Source organism: Aotus nancymaae, unplaced genomic scaffold, assembly GCF_030222135.1.
Source record: "Aotus nancymaae isolate 86718 unplaced genomic scaffold, 86718_ANA_hifiasm-v0.15.2.pri h1tg000025l, whole genome shotgun sequence".
Taxonomy (NCBI): domain Eukaryota; kingdom Metazoa; phylum Chordata; class Mammalia; order Primates; family Aotidae; genus Aotus; species Aotus nancymaae.
The window spans coordinates 15,639,591-15,652,308 of record NW_026988438.1 but is presented as its reverse complement, the minus strand read 5'-3'; the positions used below and the strand labels follow the sequence as shown (position 1 = coordinate 15,652,308).

The 12,718-nt window shown below is 36.3% G+C and overlaps 2 protein-coding genes across 6 annotated transcripts in view; one reads left to right on the top strand and one right to left on the bottom strand.

Annotated features, from left to right (window-relative positions):
- The window catches only part of CASD1 (CAS1 domain containing 1), a 120,565-nt gene that overhangs the window by 69,524 nt on the left and 38,323 nt on the right, over positions 1 to 12,718 (top strand). The window lies entirely within an intron of this gene.
- The window catches only part of SGCE (sarcoglycan epsilon), a 70,245-nt gene continuing 60,889 nt past the window's right edge, over positions 3,363 to 12,718 (bottom strand). For 4 of the 5 annotated variants that reach the window (XM_012450790.2, XM_012450791.2, XM_012450794.2 and 1 more), the window contains 3 exons: positions 6,745 to 6,788; positions 5,873 to 5,907; positions 3,363 to 3,648 (listed from right to left, as the gene is read on the bottom strand). In XM_012450790.2, coding sequence (XP_012306213.2) covers positions 3,598 to 3,648; positions 5,873 to 5,907; positions 6,745 to 6,788 — 130 coding nt within the window. In that variant the 3' untranslated portion in view covers positions 3,363 to 3,597. The remainder of the gene's footprint in view (positions 3,649 to 5,872; positions 5,908 to 6,744; positions 6,789 to 12,718) is intronic. The other variant, XM_012450792.3, reaches the window with a different exon arrangement.

Here is a 12,718-nt window from a genome sequence, read left to right as displayed (position 1 = left end):
GTGAGAACATGTGGTATTTTGTTTTCTGTTCTGTGTTAGTTTGCTAAGGATAATGGCCTCAAGCTCCATTCATGTCCCTGCAAAGGGCATGATCTCATTCCTTTTTATGGCTGCATAGCATTCCATGGTGTATATGTACCACATCTTCTTTATGCAGTCTATCATTGATGGGCATTTAGGTTGATTCCATGTCTCTGCTGTTGTGAATAGTGCTGTAGTGAACATACGTATGCATGTATCTTTATAATAGAATAATTTATACTCTTTTGCATATGTACCCAGCAATGGGATTGCTGGGTTGGATGGCATTTCTGTCTCTAGGTCTTTGAGAAACCACCACAATGTCTTCCACAATGGTTGAACTAATTTACACTCCCACCAACAGTGTAAAAGCATTCCTATTTCTCCACAACCTTGCCATCATCTGTTATTTTCTGACTTTTTAATAATAGCTATTCTGACTGGTGTGAGATGGTATCTTATTGTGGTTTTGATTTGCATTTCTCTAATGATCAGTGATGTTGATGTTGAGCTTTTTTTTTTTTTTTTTTTTTTTTTGAGTCTCACTCTGTCGCCCAGGCTGGAGTACAGTGGCACAATCTCAGCTCACTGCAACTTACAGCTCCTGGGTTTAAGTGATTCTCCTGCCTCAGCCTCCTGGGTAACTTGGATTATAGGTGCCTGCCACCACGCCTGGCTAATTTTTGTATTTTTAGTAGAGACGGGGTTGGCTAAGCTGGTCTTGAACTCCTGACCTCAAGTGATCTGCCTGTTTCAGCCTCCCAAAATGTTGGGATTACAGGCGTAAGCCACTGTGCCTGGCCAGCTTTTTTTGTGTGTGTTTGTTGACCACATGTATGTCTTCTTTTGAGAATTATCTATTCATGTCTTTTGCCCACTTTTTAATGTTTTTTCTTCCTGTAAATTTGTTTAAGTTCCTTATAGATGCTGGATATTAAACCTTTGTCAGATGGATAGATTGCAAAAACTGTCTCTTATTCTGTAGGTTGTCTGTTTACTCAGTTGATAGTTTCATCTTAGCATTTACTGCTCATTCTTTCGGTATCAACTAAACTTTAGGGAAGCTTCTCTGACCTTGCTGACTAGGTCAAGTCCTGTTGTGATAAACTTTTATAGCATCAATTACTTTCCATCATAGCATTTATCACTATTACAGGTTGGCATTCATTTGTATAACTACTTGATTAATATGTCTTTTCCACTAGAATGTAAACTCCTTGGGAACAAGCCTATGTGTAATTTGGCTCACCATTGCATCCTGAGAACACTATCTGACTTAGAGTAATGTATTAGGCATTCAGTAAGTAAGCAGATGGTAGAGCTGTTTAATAGGAAATTCTGAAAGGCAAATTTTTGAAGCTGCCCTATTTTAGGATGGCTTGCTTAAAGGCTTTTATTCATCCTTAATTGGTATGGTCAAGACATGAGAAGTAATAGCTCAGGTCTTGGACCATTGATCCCAAGGGTCACTCACCTCACCTATTTGCTATGTCTGTACTTGGAGGCACTGACCTTGATGTTATTTTCTATTTAATTTTCTTCTAAGTATTCTCTTAGCCTCAAATTTAGCCTTAACAGCTTTACTTAGTACTCTTTTCTATCATCAGTGTAGACTTACAGATGTGAATTTTTAATGCATGTTTTGACCTAAATAACTGGTTAGGAGCTTTCAGTTTCATTACTGCCATTGGCACTTTTAAAGATCAACAATCCCTTGTTGCTCACTGCCCAGTACCGTTACTGATCTAGCCTCCAAGTAAAGACTGAAGGTGGATAGAAATAAACACACAAGTTTGGTAGGAGACGGCCTTACTAAAGTCAATGTTTAAAAGAATCATGGTCCCTTAAGTCAATTTGAAAGAACCAGTTTATAGATATGGACCCTGTGGAATGATGGGAAATCGTGCAACCTCGGGTACACCCCATGTGGAAATTGAACCTAGTCCTTCCTCAAAGAGAGGTTGTCATGCATATGGGTAACTATAGTTTGGAGGGTGGAAAAGGCACAAACTTTTAGGGGATTTGGAATCTAAATCTAAGTTTACTTGAATTCGTGAAAATGTGGAGAACCATTATAGTCAGTATTTTAGGACAAGGGATTATGCTGGCTAACTGAAAAAGGTGTTTTAAATTTACCACAAGGACCCAAAACTCAACAGCCAGCCATTTGCCCACTATGAGAGTGTATAGTTGGGATAGAAATCCTCAACATATGGCAGAATCCTCACTTTGTAAAACAAAAACAAAAACAGAAAAACCCTTAAGTCCTTAAGGACTATTAGGGTAGCATCAACGATGGGGAAATTATTTGGACTCTTTTCCCCATCAAAATATTAAGTTAGAAGCAAGATTACTTTTTCAGGGGGAACTGCAGAGATTAAAGCTATTATTAAAGATTTGTAAGATGCTGTCCAGTGATTTCTTTCCCTATTCAATACCTCAATATGGTCAAAACCAATTGCAAAAACCAATGCTAACTCCAACTGTACTTTCCCATCTCCCAATGGCTTCTTTACTAAATAGATTAATAAAATTCCTGATTTCTGATCTGTAATCCATGATATGTCGATCGTGTGTTACCTTGTTGCTGCTCACTTGGACTATTAGGAGCAGTTTGATTTCACCTGACAGGAGCAACAGTTTGTTTACTCTGTGTCTGTGCCAAAATCCGGTCCTCTGGAGCCTTGACATTGCATTCCTCCTAGGCCATGACTCTGATGCAATACATTTACAATCTCAAGCTGATTACTCCTGGAGAACAGCAAGTGGCAATGCCCTAGATAACTTAGAAAGAAATAAGAGAGACATCTTTAAGAAATAAGAGAACCTACTTCCTCTGTCCTAGAAAGAAGAGGGAGGTTCTAATGTCAATGATATGATACAGTATTCTCCCTAAGTGGAAAACAAGTTGTGGTACATAATATTAACAGGGAATCTTTCTGGATTTTGGAATTTTTGTGATCTCTGGCCAACTAATAGGTGACACAAAAATTTGCCCAGAGTAGATTAAGAGAAGGTTTTCCAGCTAGCCCAGTCTGCAAGGAAAGCTGCCCTGCTAGGTGACATGATAGCCACATTGATCCAATAGTATCCAAGATGCATGAAGCAGACCAAAATGGTAAGAAGAAGCAATAAAGCCTTGAACATAAAGAGTTACCGCAAGGAACTCTGGGGTTTTGGAGCTAACTGATGTCACATTAGCAGTAACTATTCTCTTTTTGTGTAACAGCTCCTGTCTTGCTTCTAGATCCAAATAGCCTCCCATTTCAGTGGGTATAGCTAAAAAAAAAAAAAAAAAAACCAAATATCTTTATTGAAATAAATTTCACCAGACATTAGGCTTCATTAATAATATTTATTTTAAAGATCAACTTTTATTGTAACAAATATAAAGTCATCAATGTTTTACAAATTGTCAAAAATGCTTTAAGTACAAAAAAATACATTAGCAAAATGAAAGTTATGTTGTATTACTTGGTACACACTTAACACTGTCAACATGCACAACATATGCCAGAAAAGCTCATGCATTATTGGAAGAGAAAAGAAATATGATATAACTGCCATATTATCTGATTATAAATTCATTGCTTCGGTCAGTTTTCTTTCTTCAGGGATACCATTTACCTGCAATGTGTAAGAATGAATATGGGCAGGCATTAGGGCATGGATACTTTTAGATTTTGAGCAAAGCAAATTATGGCAAGGATAAAATTTCCATCTTAATACAATGTAAAATAATTACATTGCATGATTTTTCTGTATTTAGTTTAAAAAAAAAAAAAGAAAGAAAAAATTCTAAATTAATCCTCTCCTTCTTGGACCAAAGCTATAATATTTTATATTTCCCAAAAGGTACAGTCTGAAAATTCCTCCCACAATAAACAAAAAGAATGAGGTTGACTGCAGGATATATGACTGTACCTTTTAATCATGGCTTTTAAAAAAATACCATGTGGGCTGGTAGGGCAGAGGAAATGAGAAAACCTGAAGGGGCATCAAACCTAATGGCTAATGGTTTGGGTCTAGTCCAAAAGTTATGCGATTGTCAGCTTTTAACTGCTCTGTTATCCCAGCTAGTGCTCAAGTCCAGGACTACAACACCAGCAGCTAGTTCATTTCTTAAAGTTTTGATGAGAATTTAAAAGAAAACAAGTAACTTAATTAAAAAAAAAAAAAGAACTTCAAGATATACTTTCTCCTGATAAATTGAATACAGGTAGCTACAAATAAAATTACTTGATATCCAAGACAAACTCTTGTGCCTAAATTACCTTCATAAAGAAAACTGACACGTGCATAGTGTGCTGTGGTACTTGGAAAACTCCAGTTACTGTTTAATGATAATCATGCGTAAATGTAGCTGCCTCTTTGCAGTATTAGGATAATCAGGGTAAAAGAATAGAAAAGCTGTTGTACTCACAAAAATATATGAACAGCACTGAATCCATGCATTTGTAGATAGAATAATTTAGAAATTGAGAAATAAAATTTTTTATTTAAATAAATAGAATGGCAATAAGGAATATAAATTGCCCATTAGCCCTTCTCTCCAGGAGGCATGCCTCCATTTAGTTTTTTTTTTTTCTTTTTTTTTTGTTTTGATACAGAGTCACTCTGTTGTCCAGGCTGGAGTGCAGTGGTGTGATCTCAGCTCACTGTAACCTCTGCCTCCTGGTTCAAGTGATTCTCCTGCCCCAGGCTCCCAAGTAGTTGGGATTACAGGCACGTGCCACCACACCCAACTAATTTTTGTATTTTTTTAGTAGAGATGTGGTTTCCGCCATGTTGGCCAGGCTGGTCTCGAACTCCTGACCTCAGGTGATCCACCCACCTTGGCCACCACACCCAGCCTCCATTTAGTTTTAAATGTACCAGAGGTACAAACACACCAATCTTTCATAATCATAAAAAAAAATGCTAGGGTGGTCTCTCTCCCTTTGGCACTTAGATATTGTAGGGACTCACTGAAAAAACTACAATAACAACAAAACAACCAACAGGAGATAGTAACAACAAAACAACCAAGAGGAGATAGTGTATGTTAGTCAGTAATATGATCCAAATTGCAGAAAAATGTAAGGAAACAAGAAGGTAATAGGCTCTAGTGTTAACTAAAAAGAAGAGCAAAGCTTTCTTGACTCAAGCAAAATGCCTGCTCCCTAAAATCTGTTTCAGAAAAATAATTTTATAAATTGGGTTAAACAACCTTAAAATCCCCTGGGAAAACTCCAGCTCTTGTATTTGTTTAGGCATAAATTGTCCTTGTATTTGAAAATGCTCTGTTACTAAAATGTAGCAAGTTAACAAGCATACTTGCTAAAAAAAATCTCTGTGACTATTCAATTGCCCTAATATCATCTACTCAAGTTTCCTATTTTCCCTAGTGGGTAAGTAAGTAAAGTCTAGATTTTTAAATACTCAAAAGAAATATTTACTATTTTTCTAGAAATTGCCTCCTTTCTACTCACTCCATGCCTGAAATAATTAAGCATCAGAAGATAGACATCTTAGGAGAGTGGAAGCTACAAGGTTAATGATGAAGTTCTATCGTTTCCATTGTAGAAATATTCTTTTAGAAATTTTCCTCTTTAAAAAAATAGCCATGAAATTAGTGGTACTAGGAATTCATTTATCTTTTTCTCTCTTTAGGTGACTCATTTTTATAACAAAGTTTGTTCCTTCATCAATCGCCTGAATGCTTACAAAGTAGCAACAACACATCAATATATTGAATAGTCTTGTTGAAACACATTAGCATTTAATTAAAACAAGTAATCAAATTGTAGGAAAAATTCTGATAAACATTATCTTGTAACTAAAATCTGATGAACAATTTCATTATACTTGCCTCAAATCTTTGAAAAGCTGTCAAACGAAAATCTCCTTAAATTCACGAAAGCAGTAATAGAGAAGATAATTTCTGAATGAAAACATGCAATACATTTCTGTATGTGCCTGAAGTTTTTAAGAGACTTACTTAATAGTTTCCCTACCACAATGCCACTATTCATACTTAGAATTCCACACCCAACTTACATTTTTAAAACTTCTCTTGCTTTTCCAAAAGAGCTACAAAGGCATTAATGGTTGCCTGGCAATTAGAACTAGGAATCAACCACTAATTAGAAGACAATCATGAATAAGTTATCTACTCAGTATAGAGATGAATGAAATAATTGGCTGTGGAAAATTTTTAGGGACACTTGAAAGAAATAAAGAAAGCAAGTCTTAGGGAAATAGAATAGTCCAAGGAGAATTTTCCGCCATCTTGTTGTCACTGGTCATGTTATAACAGCTTTTTAAAGCGGGTTTAAAACCAGGCCAGCCACTTCTCATTTATCCCACTGAAGCCTCAGTGATTAGTCACAATGGTTTCCTTTTGTAAGAGTCAGTTTCAAGCTGCTCACTTACTGAGACAAATCCTGGATGCATCCAAGCTAAGAATCTTTCATACCAAGGGGAAGAATAGGGAGCTTCACTAAAGGAAAGGGGTTTTATTCAGTCTTCCTTAATTAGACAGGACCTCCATGGATGCTTTTGCTCTAAGATCATTTACCCTGTGTTTATCATTCTGATGCCAATCTACGTCATAATCTAAGCTATTATTCTGAGGTTCTAAGTCTATGTCTATGTCTATGACACATTTTATATAGTGCCATAATTATCTTTTAATCTATTAGATTCATCCATAAACATGAATTTATTATTCTTAGCACTCACCTGTAGTCTGCTGTTGGGGAATCTGAGTCTGATGTGGCAAGTTCCTAGAAATGATGAACATTTTTGAGTAAAACTGTGTTTGTTACACACTTGTAAAAAGAGAGCAGACATACTAGATTGGAAAACTTTATGGGTAACTATAACCCCAGTCATGTAATCCAGCACAATTCCCCTCCCCCTTCATGAGCTTACAGATGAGGAAACTAAGGTCGGAGGAGAATAAAAATTAACAATATTTGATAACACACATGAATCTTTCACTACCTGCTATACTCTAAAGTACCTCACAACAACCCTAAGAGGTAGACATTAATATTTTCCCCATTTTATGGGTGAGGAAATAGCCTTGCAGATCCAACACCACATACCTAGGACATGGAAGGTAAAGATGTCAACACAGTGGCTTGTGCTCTTAACCTATATCCTTTCAGATCCAGGTCTAGAAGACATACATACGCTCACACATTTTATGGAAAAATAAATATAACCTTCATTCACTATCTCAAACATCTGTGCTCTTTTATCTTCATGTCAGGAATGACAGTGGCCATGCATGCAAATGCATTAGCAAAATGCAGAAGTCATCCTTGTTCCTTCCCTCTCCTTCAGTCCCCACATTCAACCACTTAGGGACTTTGGCATTTCTTTTTGTCTCATTTGGATCTGCCCCATTCTTCCCCATCTCCATTGCTAATTAATAATGGCTTGGTTGAAGCCATCATCATTTCTCACTTGGATCCTTGTAATCGGTCTGACTTGTTTCCTTATTCACATTCTTGTCTCCTTATAATCCGCTCTGCCTACTGCTGTCAGAATGATCTTCTAAGACAGGGGTCTCCAATCCCTGGGGCATAGAACTTGGCTGCACAGCAGGAGGTGAAGAACGGCAGGTGAGCCAGCGAAGCTTCATCTGTACTTACGGCTGCTCCCCATCACTTGCATTACCACCTGAGCTCCGCCTCCTGTCAGATCAGTGGCAGCAGTAGACTGTCATAGGAGTGTGAACCCTAGGGATCTAGGTTGCATACTCCTTATGAGAATCTAATGCCTGATGATCTGTCACTGTCTCTCATCACCCCCTGATGGGACCATCTAGTTGCAGGAAAACAAGCTCAGAGCTCTCACTGATTCTACATTATGGTGAGTTACATAATATTTCATTACATATTACAATGTAATAACAATAGAAATAAAGTGTGTAATACTACTCCTGGTCTGTGAAAAAATTGTCTTCTGTGAAACCAGTTCCTGGTGCCAAAAAGGTTGGGGACTACTGTTCTAAGACACAAGTCTGATTATGTCATTCAAATAACACACATTTCAATATTTCCTTATATTTATCTGCAGATTAAATTTCAGATTTCTTAATGTGGGCTGGAAAGCCACAATATATCTCACTCCTACATGGAGTGCCCCATGTCTGCTTGAAGCATGGCTACTACCATATCCTGTACCCAATCAGCTCCCATTTGTCCTTGTAAACTCAACTCAGAACGTGTTATAACATACAGGTATTACTCTTATAATTTAAAAATTCCCATAAGAAATGTTATTAAAATTTTTAACATATTATGGCTCCTCTCTAAGCAACTCACAATTAGGTTACCATTTAGCATGCTTTCATTCACATGCTGATTGTCATTGTATTCTCTGCACATAATATTTAATTGCCCTTAAGTATATTAACAATAAGAACCATCCTATTTTGTTTAGTATCCTGAGCAGTAAGCATTAAAAAGACTCACATACACCATGGCATGTGTATACCTATATAACAATCCTGCACAATCTGCACATGTACCCCAGAACTTGAAGTATATTATAAAAAGACTCACATAATATACATGTTTATTAACATACAGATACACCCATTTAGTTTCAAATTTTAATATTAAAATTAGTTTATGAAAATGTACAATTTAGGTTCTGTATGGAAGAAACTCTAGGAGTCAGTCATTTGCAATAAAGTTTGATCCAAGCTGGGGATTTTCAAAGTTTTGTGTTTTCTCTTTAGCACTGGGATTCCTCTTAATTGAAACCCTAAGTGGAACTGCGATGTACAAAAGAGATAAATGTGAGGTTGCCTGGGTTGAAACAAGGGAGTTAGGAATCCTGTCCGCTTTGTTTTCTCTGCCTCTCATGCTGGCCCCTACAGCAATTCTAAGAAATCTCTAAGAAACAGTTTGAAAACCATTGATCTGAATTATTTCAGCCAGGCAAGTATTATGTTCCAAATACAACAGTCTAAAGTGGAAAACAGTATTTAAACTCTTAATTTAATCTATAGTTAACACCTTTGAGTGATTTTTTTTAATGTTTCAGTTCCATTTTAAATATATTACTAAGGAAATAATAAACTCAATCTAACTCAATTTGAGGAAGTTACTTAATAATTTGTTCCAACTATTGTATTCTTTTTTATTGTTACTTATCAGCCTTACTTATCCCTGTGTGGGCTAGAGGAGTATTTTTTTTTTTATTTTGTTTGTTCTTTCAGAATTTCACACAGTGTATTTATATTGGTTTTGGTCACAAAGTAAAAAGATCAATTTATAAACTACAAAGAGGGAATAAGTTCTACATTTAAAGATGGCAAGGCAAACATCTTTACTACAGAAGTCAAAATGCAATTAGATGGGCATCTGGCATGGGGTGGGAGGATGTGTTTTACCTACTCAGGTACAACTGATTTGGGTCTATTCTATACTCAAAACAAATACAGTGCACCCTCTGTACACAAGCGCGCACACCCACACCCACACAAGCACTTCCTCATTCCTTCCCATCTCTAGCTCTACCTAGCCTGTTAACAGATTAAATCAACACATTTCAACAAAATACAAAAATCAGAGAGGATAAAGAAAGTCCAGAATGTAGGTGTTGTAACATAGGCAGTGGTTGGTAAACAAAGACACAGGTTTTCCAAAAGCCCTAGATTAAGGATACTTCAAATTCAATATCAGCATTTGGATGAGGTAGTTGGACGCCCGCGCCCCCCTTGTTGGCCCTCCTGTTGGCCCTCCTAACTGACCTTTCTGTGGAATTTAGCTTGGAAACCACTGATCAAAGACAACCTATGCCCTGTTGTTTCTCCTCTAGCTTCCATTTGTTCCTCTTTTGCTGCATTGCTAAACTTTCTAAATCACAATGGGTTGGGCTAGGTGAAAAGATATGGCTGGTTGAGAAAAATGCCACACACAAACTAGCAAGAAATTCAGAGAAGACAGATAAGAAAGCAACTGTGTGTCTTATATTGATTTAGGGACTGAAAAGCATAGTGCATGTTCTAAGTGGTTATGTTTGAACAATGCACATGCACTCCTTTTAATTTCAAAGGAAACTTAGATGAGTTATATTAAAAGTGCTTGTGTGTACAAAAAGGTGCTCAACCAAAAATTACTGTGACTCAACTTCCCCTGATTAAGTACAACCTATCTCCTGTTTTGAGGGGGACCCTTGAGTCTCCAAGATATGTACAACTTGTAACTACATGCAAACCTGTATTAGAGTGTGAATACATCTATGATGGTGTGATATATCTACACATATTTAAAACTGTGTATTCCATTTAAGTGTTGAAGGAACACAGCTAGTAAGAGCACTGTTTCAGGCATACTAGAAAAAATGCCTACAACCTCAACTCTGCTAGTTAAAAGATGCAGAGGATGCAGGAAGAAAGTGGAGCATTTTCATCTTTGGTGAGAGCAGGCTCCTAAAGGCAATCATACAGGAGAGGGGGGTCAACTTCAAGTAGAGACCCTATAATCCTTCCAAGGAAAGACCTTTCTAAAATCATAAAACAATTTAAAATAATTATTATTAGACAAAGTGAAAAATTATTATGTATAAACTGCATTACATAGAAATTTAAGAAAACTGTAACTCTAAATTATTAGCATTATTTTCTAATTTCATTTTCATTAATTTCATGCATTTAAATAGACAATTGTGTAAATTAGTCATTGCACAAACTTCATTCTTTAAGAATGCAAAGGTAATGATTTGCAAATTAAGAAATAAGTGATTTGGGGGAAGTACACAATTATTTGTTATTTGTACAACCGTTTCAAAGTAATTTGACATTCTTGGATAACCTATACAGTAATTCTGTGAGTAAAGTTGATGATTATCAACTGATTATATTGCTACTTATTTCAAGACTAAAAAGCAAAATGATTTGCATAAAGCCAAAGAATCCATGCCAGAGTTGAAAGAAAATGACATTAGTTACGTGGAATACAAAACATTTCACTTTTCAATTAGTATGGTGGCGTCACTGAACAATAAGAAATAGTAATATATTTTTGGAAATCAATGGCTCAGAAATATTCTTGGCTGCTTGATACTTCTTCTCAACAGGACACCATAATCTTAAGTCTTAGTCCCCTGAAACATTGTCTTCAACTGATTCTTTTATTAAAACTTAATTTTTATTTAAGAAATTTTACCATAAAGTTAGTTGTCATTGTGACCAAAGGGAGGACAAATGGAAAAATACTTAAATAAAAGATAAAACGACTAGATACTATTTTTAATTAGAAGACTTAATTCTACTTTTATACTTGTTAATTTTCAAAAGATTAGGTACAACCTATCTCCTGTTTTGAGGGAGAACCAATTATCCTGGATTAGGAATTATGTTTAGAATAATGAATTAGGAAAATTTTTGTGTAACAAATTAATATCTTCTAGCATAAAGTGTGGAGCACTATCCCCAATTATTCATTAACTAAGGGGCCTCATGAAGATGCCTACCACTTCAGAAAAATCGACTGGTATTGATGTTGTCATAAGAATAGTGAAGAGGCAGATCTTTCCCCAAAAGACAGCATACCTGACTACAAATTTAATATAATAATAAATTATTTTTTAGAAAATCAAATATTGGGATCCCTGTCCCCAAGCATAAGTCAATGCCCCTGTCCCCAAGCATAAGACTACAAAATAACAATTTCTCGATGACTTTGAGCTATTCCAGGTTTAGCCATTCAGGCACTGTTTTCTGATTAGCTCTATCTCTCAATCTCTACATATAATTTTCCTCAGGCAGTTTAGGGAGGTGTGGAAGACTCTAGAGGCTGAGTAGCATAAACTCCCAAATACCTCCGCCCTCCTAGACAATGTGCATGGACTGCTCCTCTTTCACAGTTTCACATGGGGGAATTTAGGAAAAACTGTTCCACTTTTAAAACTCCATGTAGAGGAATGTGAGTAACAACTTTTCACACTCATGAGCCTGACCAGAAATATCAGAGTTTTCAAGATTGGATTTTCCAATCTTGAAACGTAAGTCCTTTGATTATTAAGCCAGGAATTCTCAACCTTTGTTGAGAAGCTCTCTGCAGGAGCTCTACCACTACCATAACATACAATCCCACCAGACTCCAAATTCCCAGACTCAGAGCCCCAGGATGTATACTGTAAAAGCTCTACGGTGATTCTGACACATAACATGGTTTGGGAACAAGGCTAGACTCTCTCTTGACATTCCTTTGAGGACCTAAAATTCTATTACTTGGAATTAAATTTTTTTCATTTAAACAATTACAAAGGGCAATCTTTGAGGTACGCCAGTCAAATATGTAATAGATTTTTGATGTGAAGTCTTTGGTCACAAACATAACCCCAATCACAACAATGATTCTTTGGGCAAAGTGAATTTACTTTTAAGAATTACTTTACAATGTGATTTCCAGAAATGTAATACATAAGATGAATGTCTATAGAGGAAAAAAATTCTTCCTGCTATTAATGGCAACACTTATTTGCTACAAAGATAACAAAGTACAGATGCAGAAAAACTTACTATACGAGGGCATGAGGGACATACTATATAATACTTGGCTAGAGCTCTTCATGACTGTCAAGGTCATGGGACCACAAGAAAGGTAGAAGAAAATGCCCAGACCTGAGGAGACTAAGGAAACATAGTGATTATTGTGTCCTAGATGGAATCCTAGAACAGAAAAAGAAC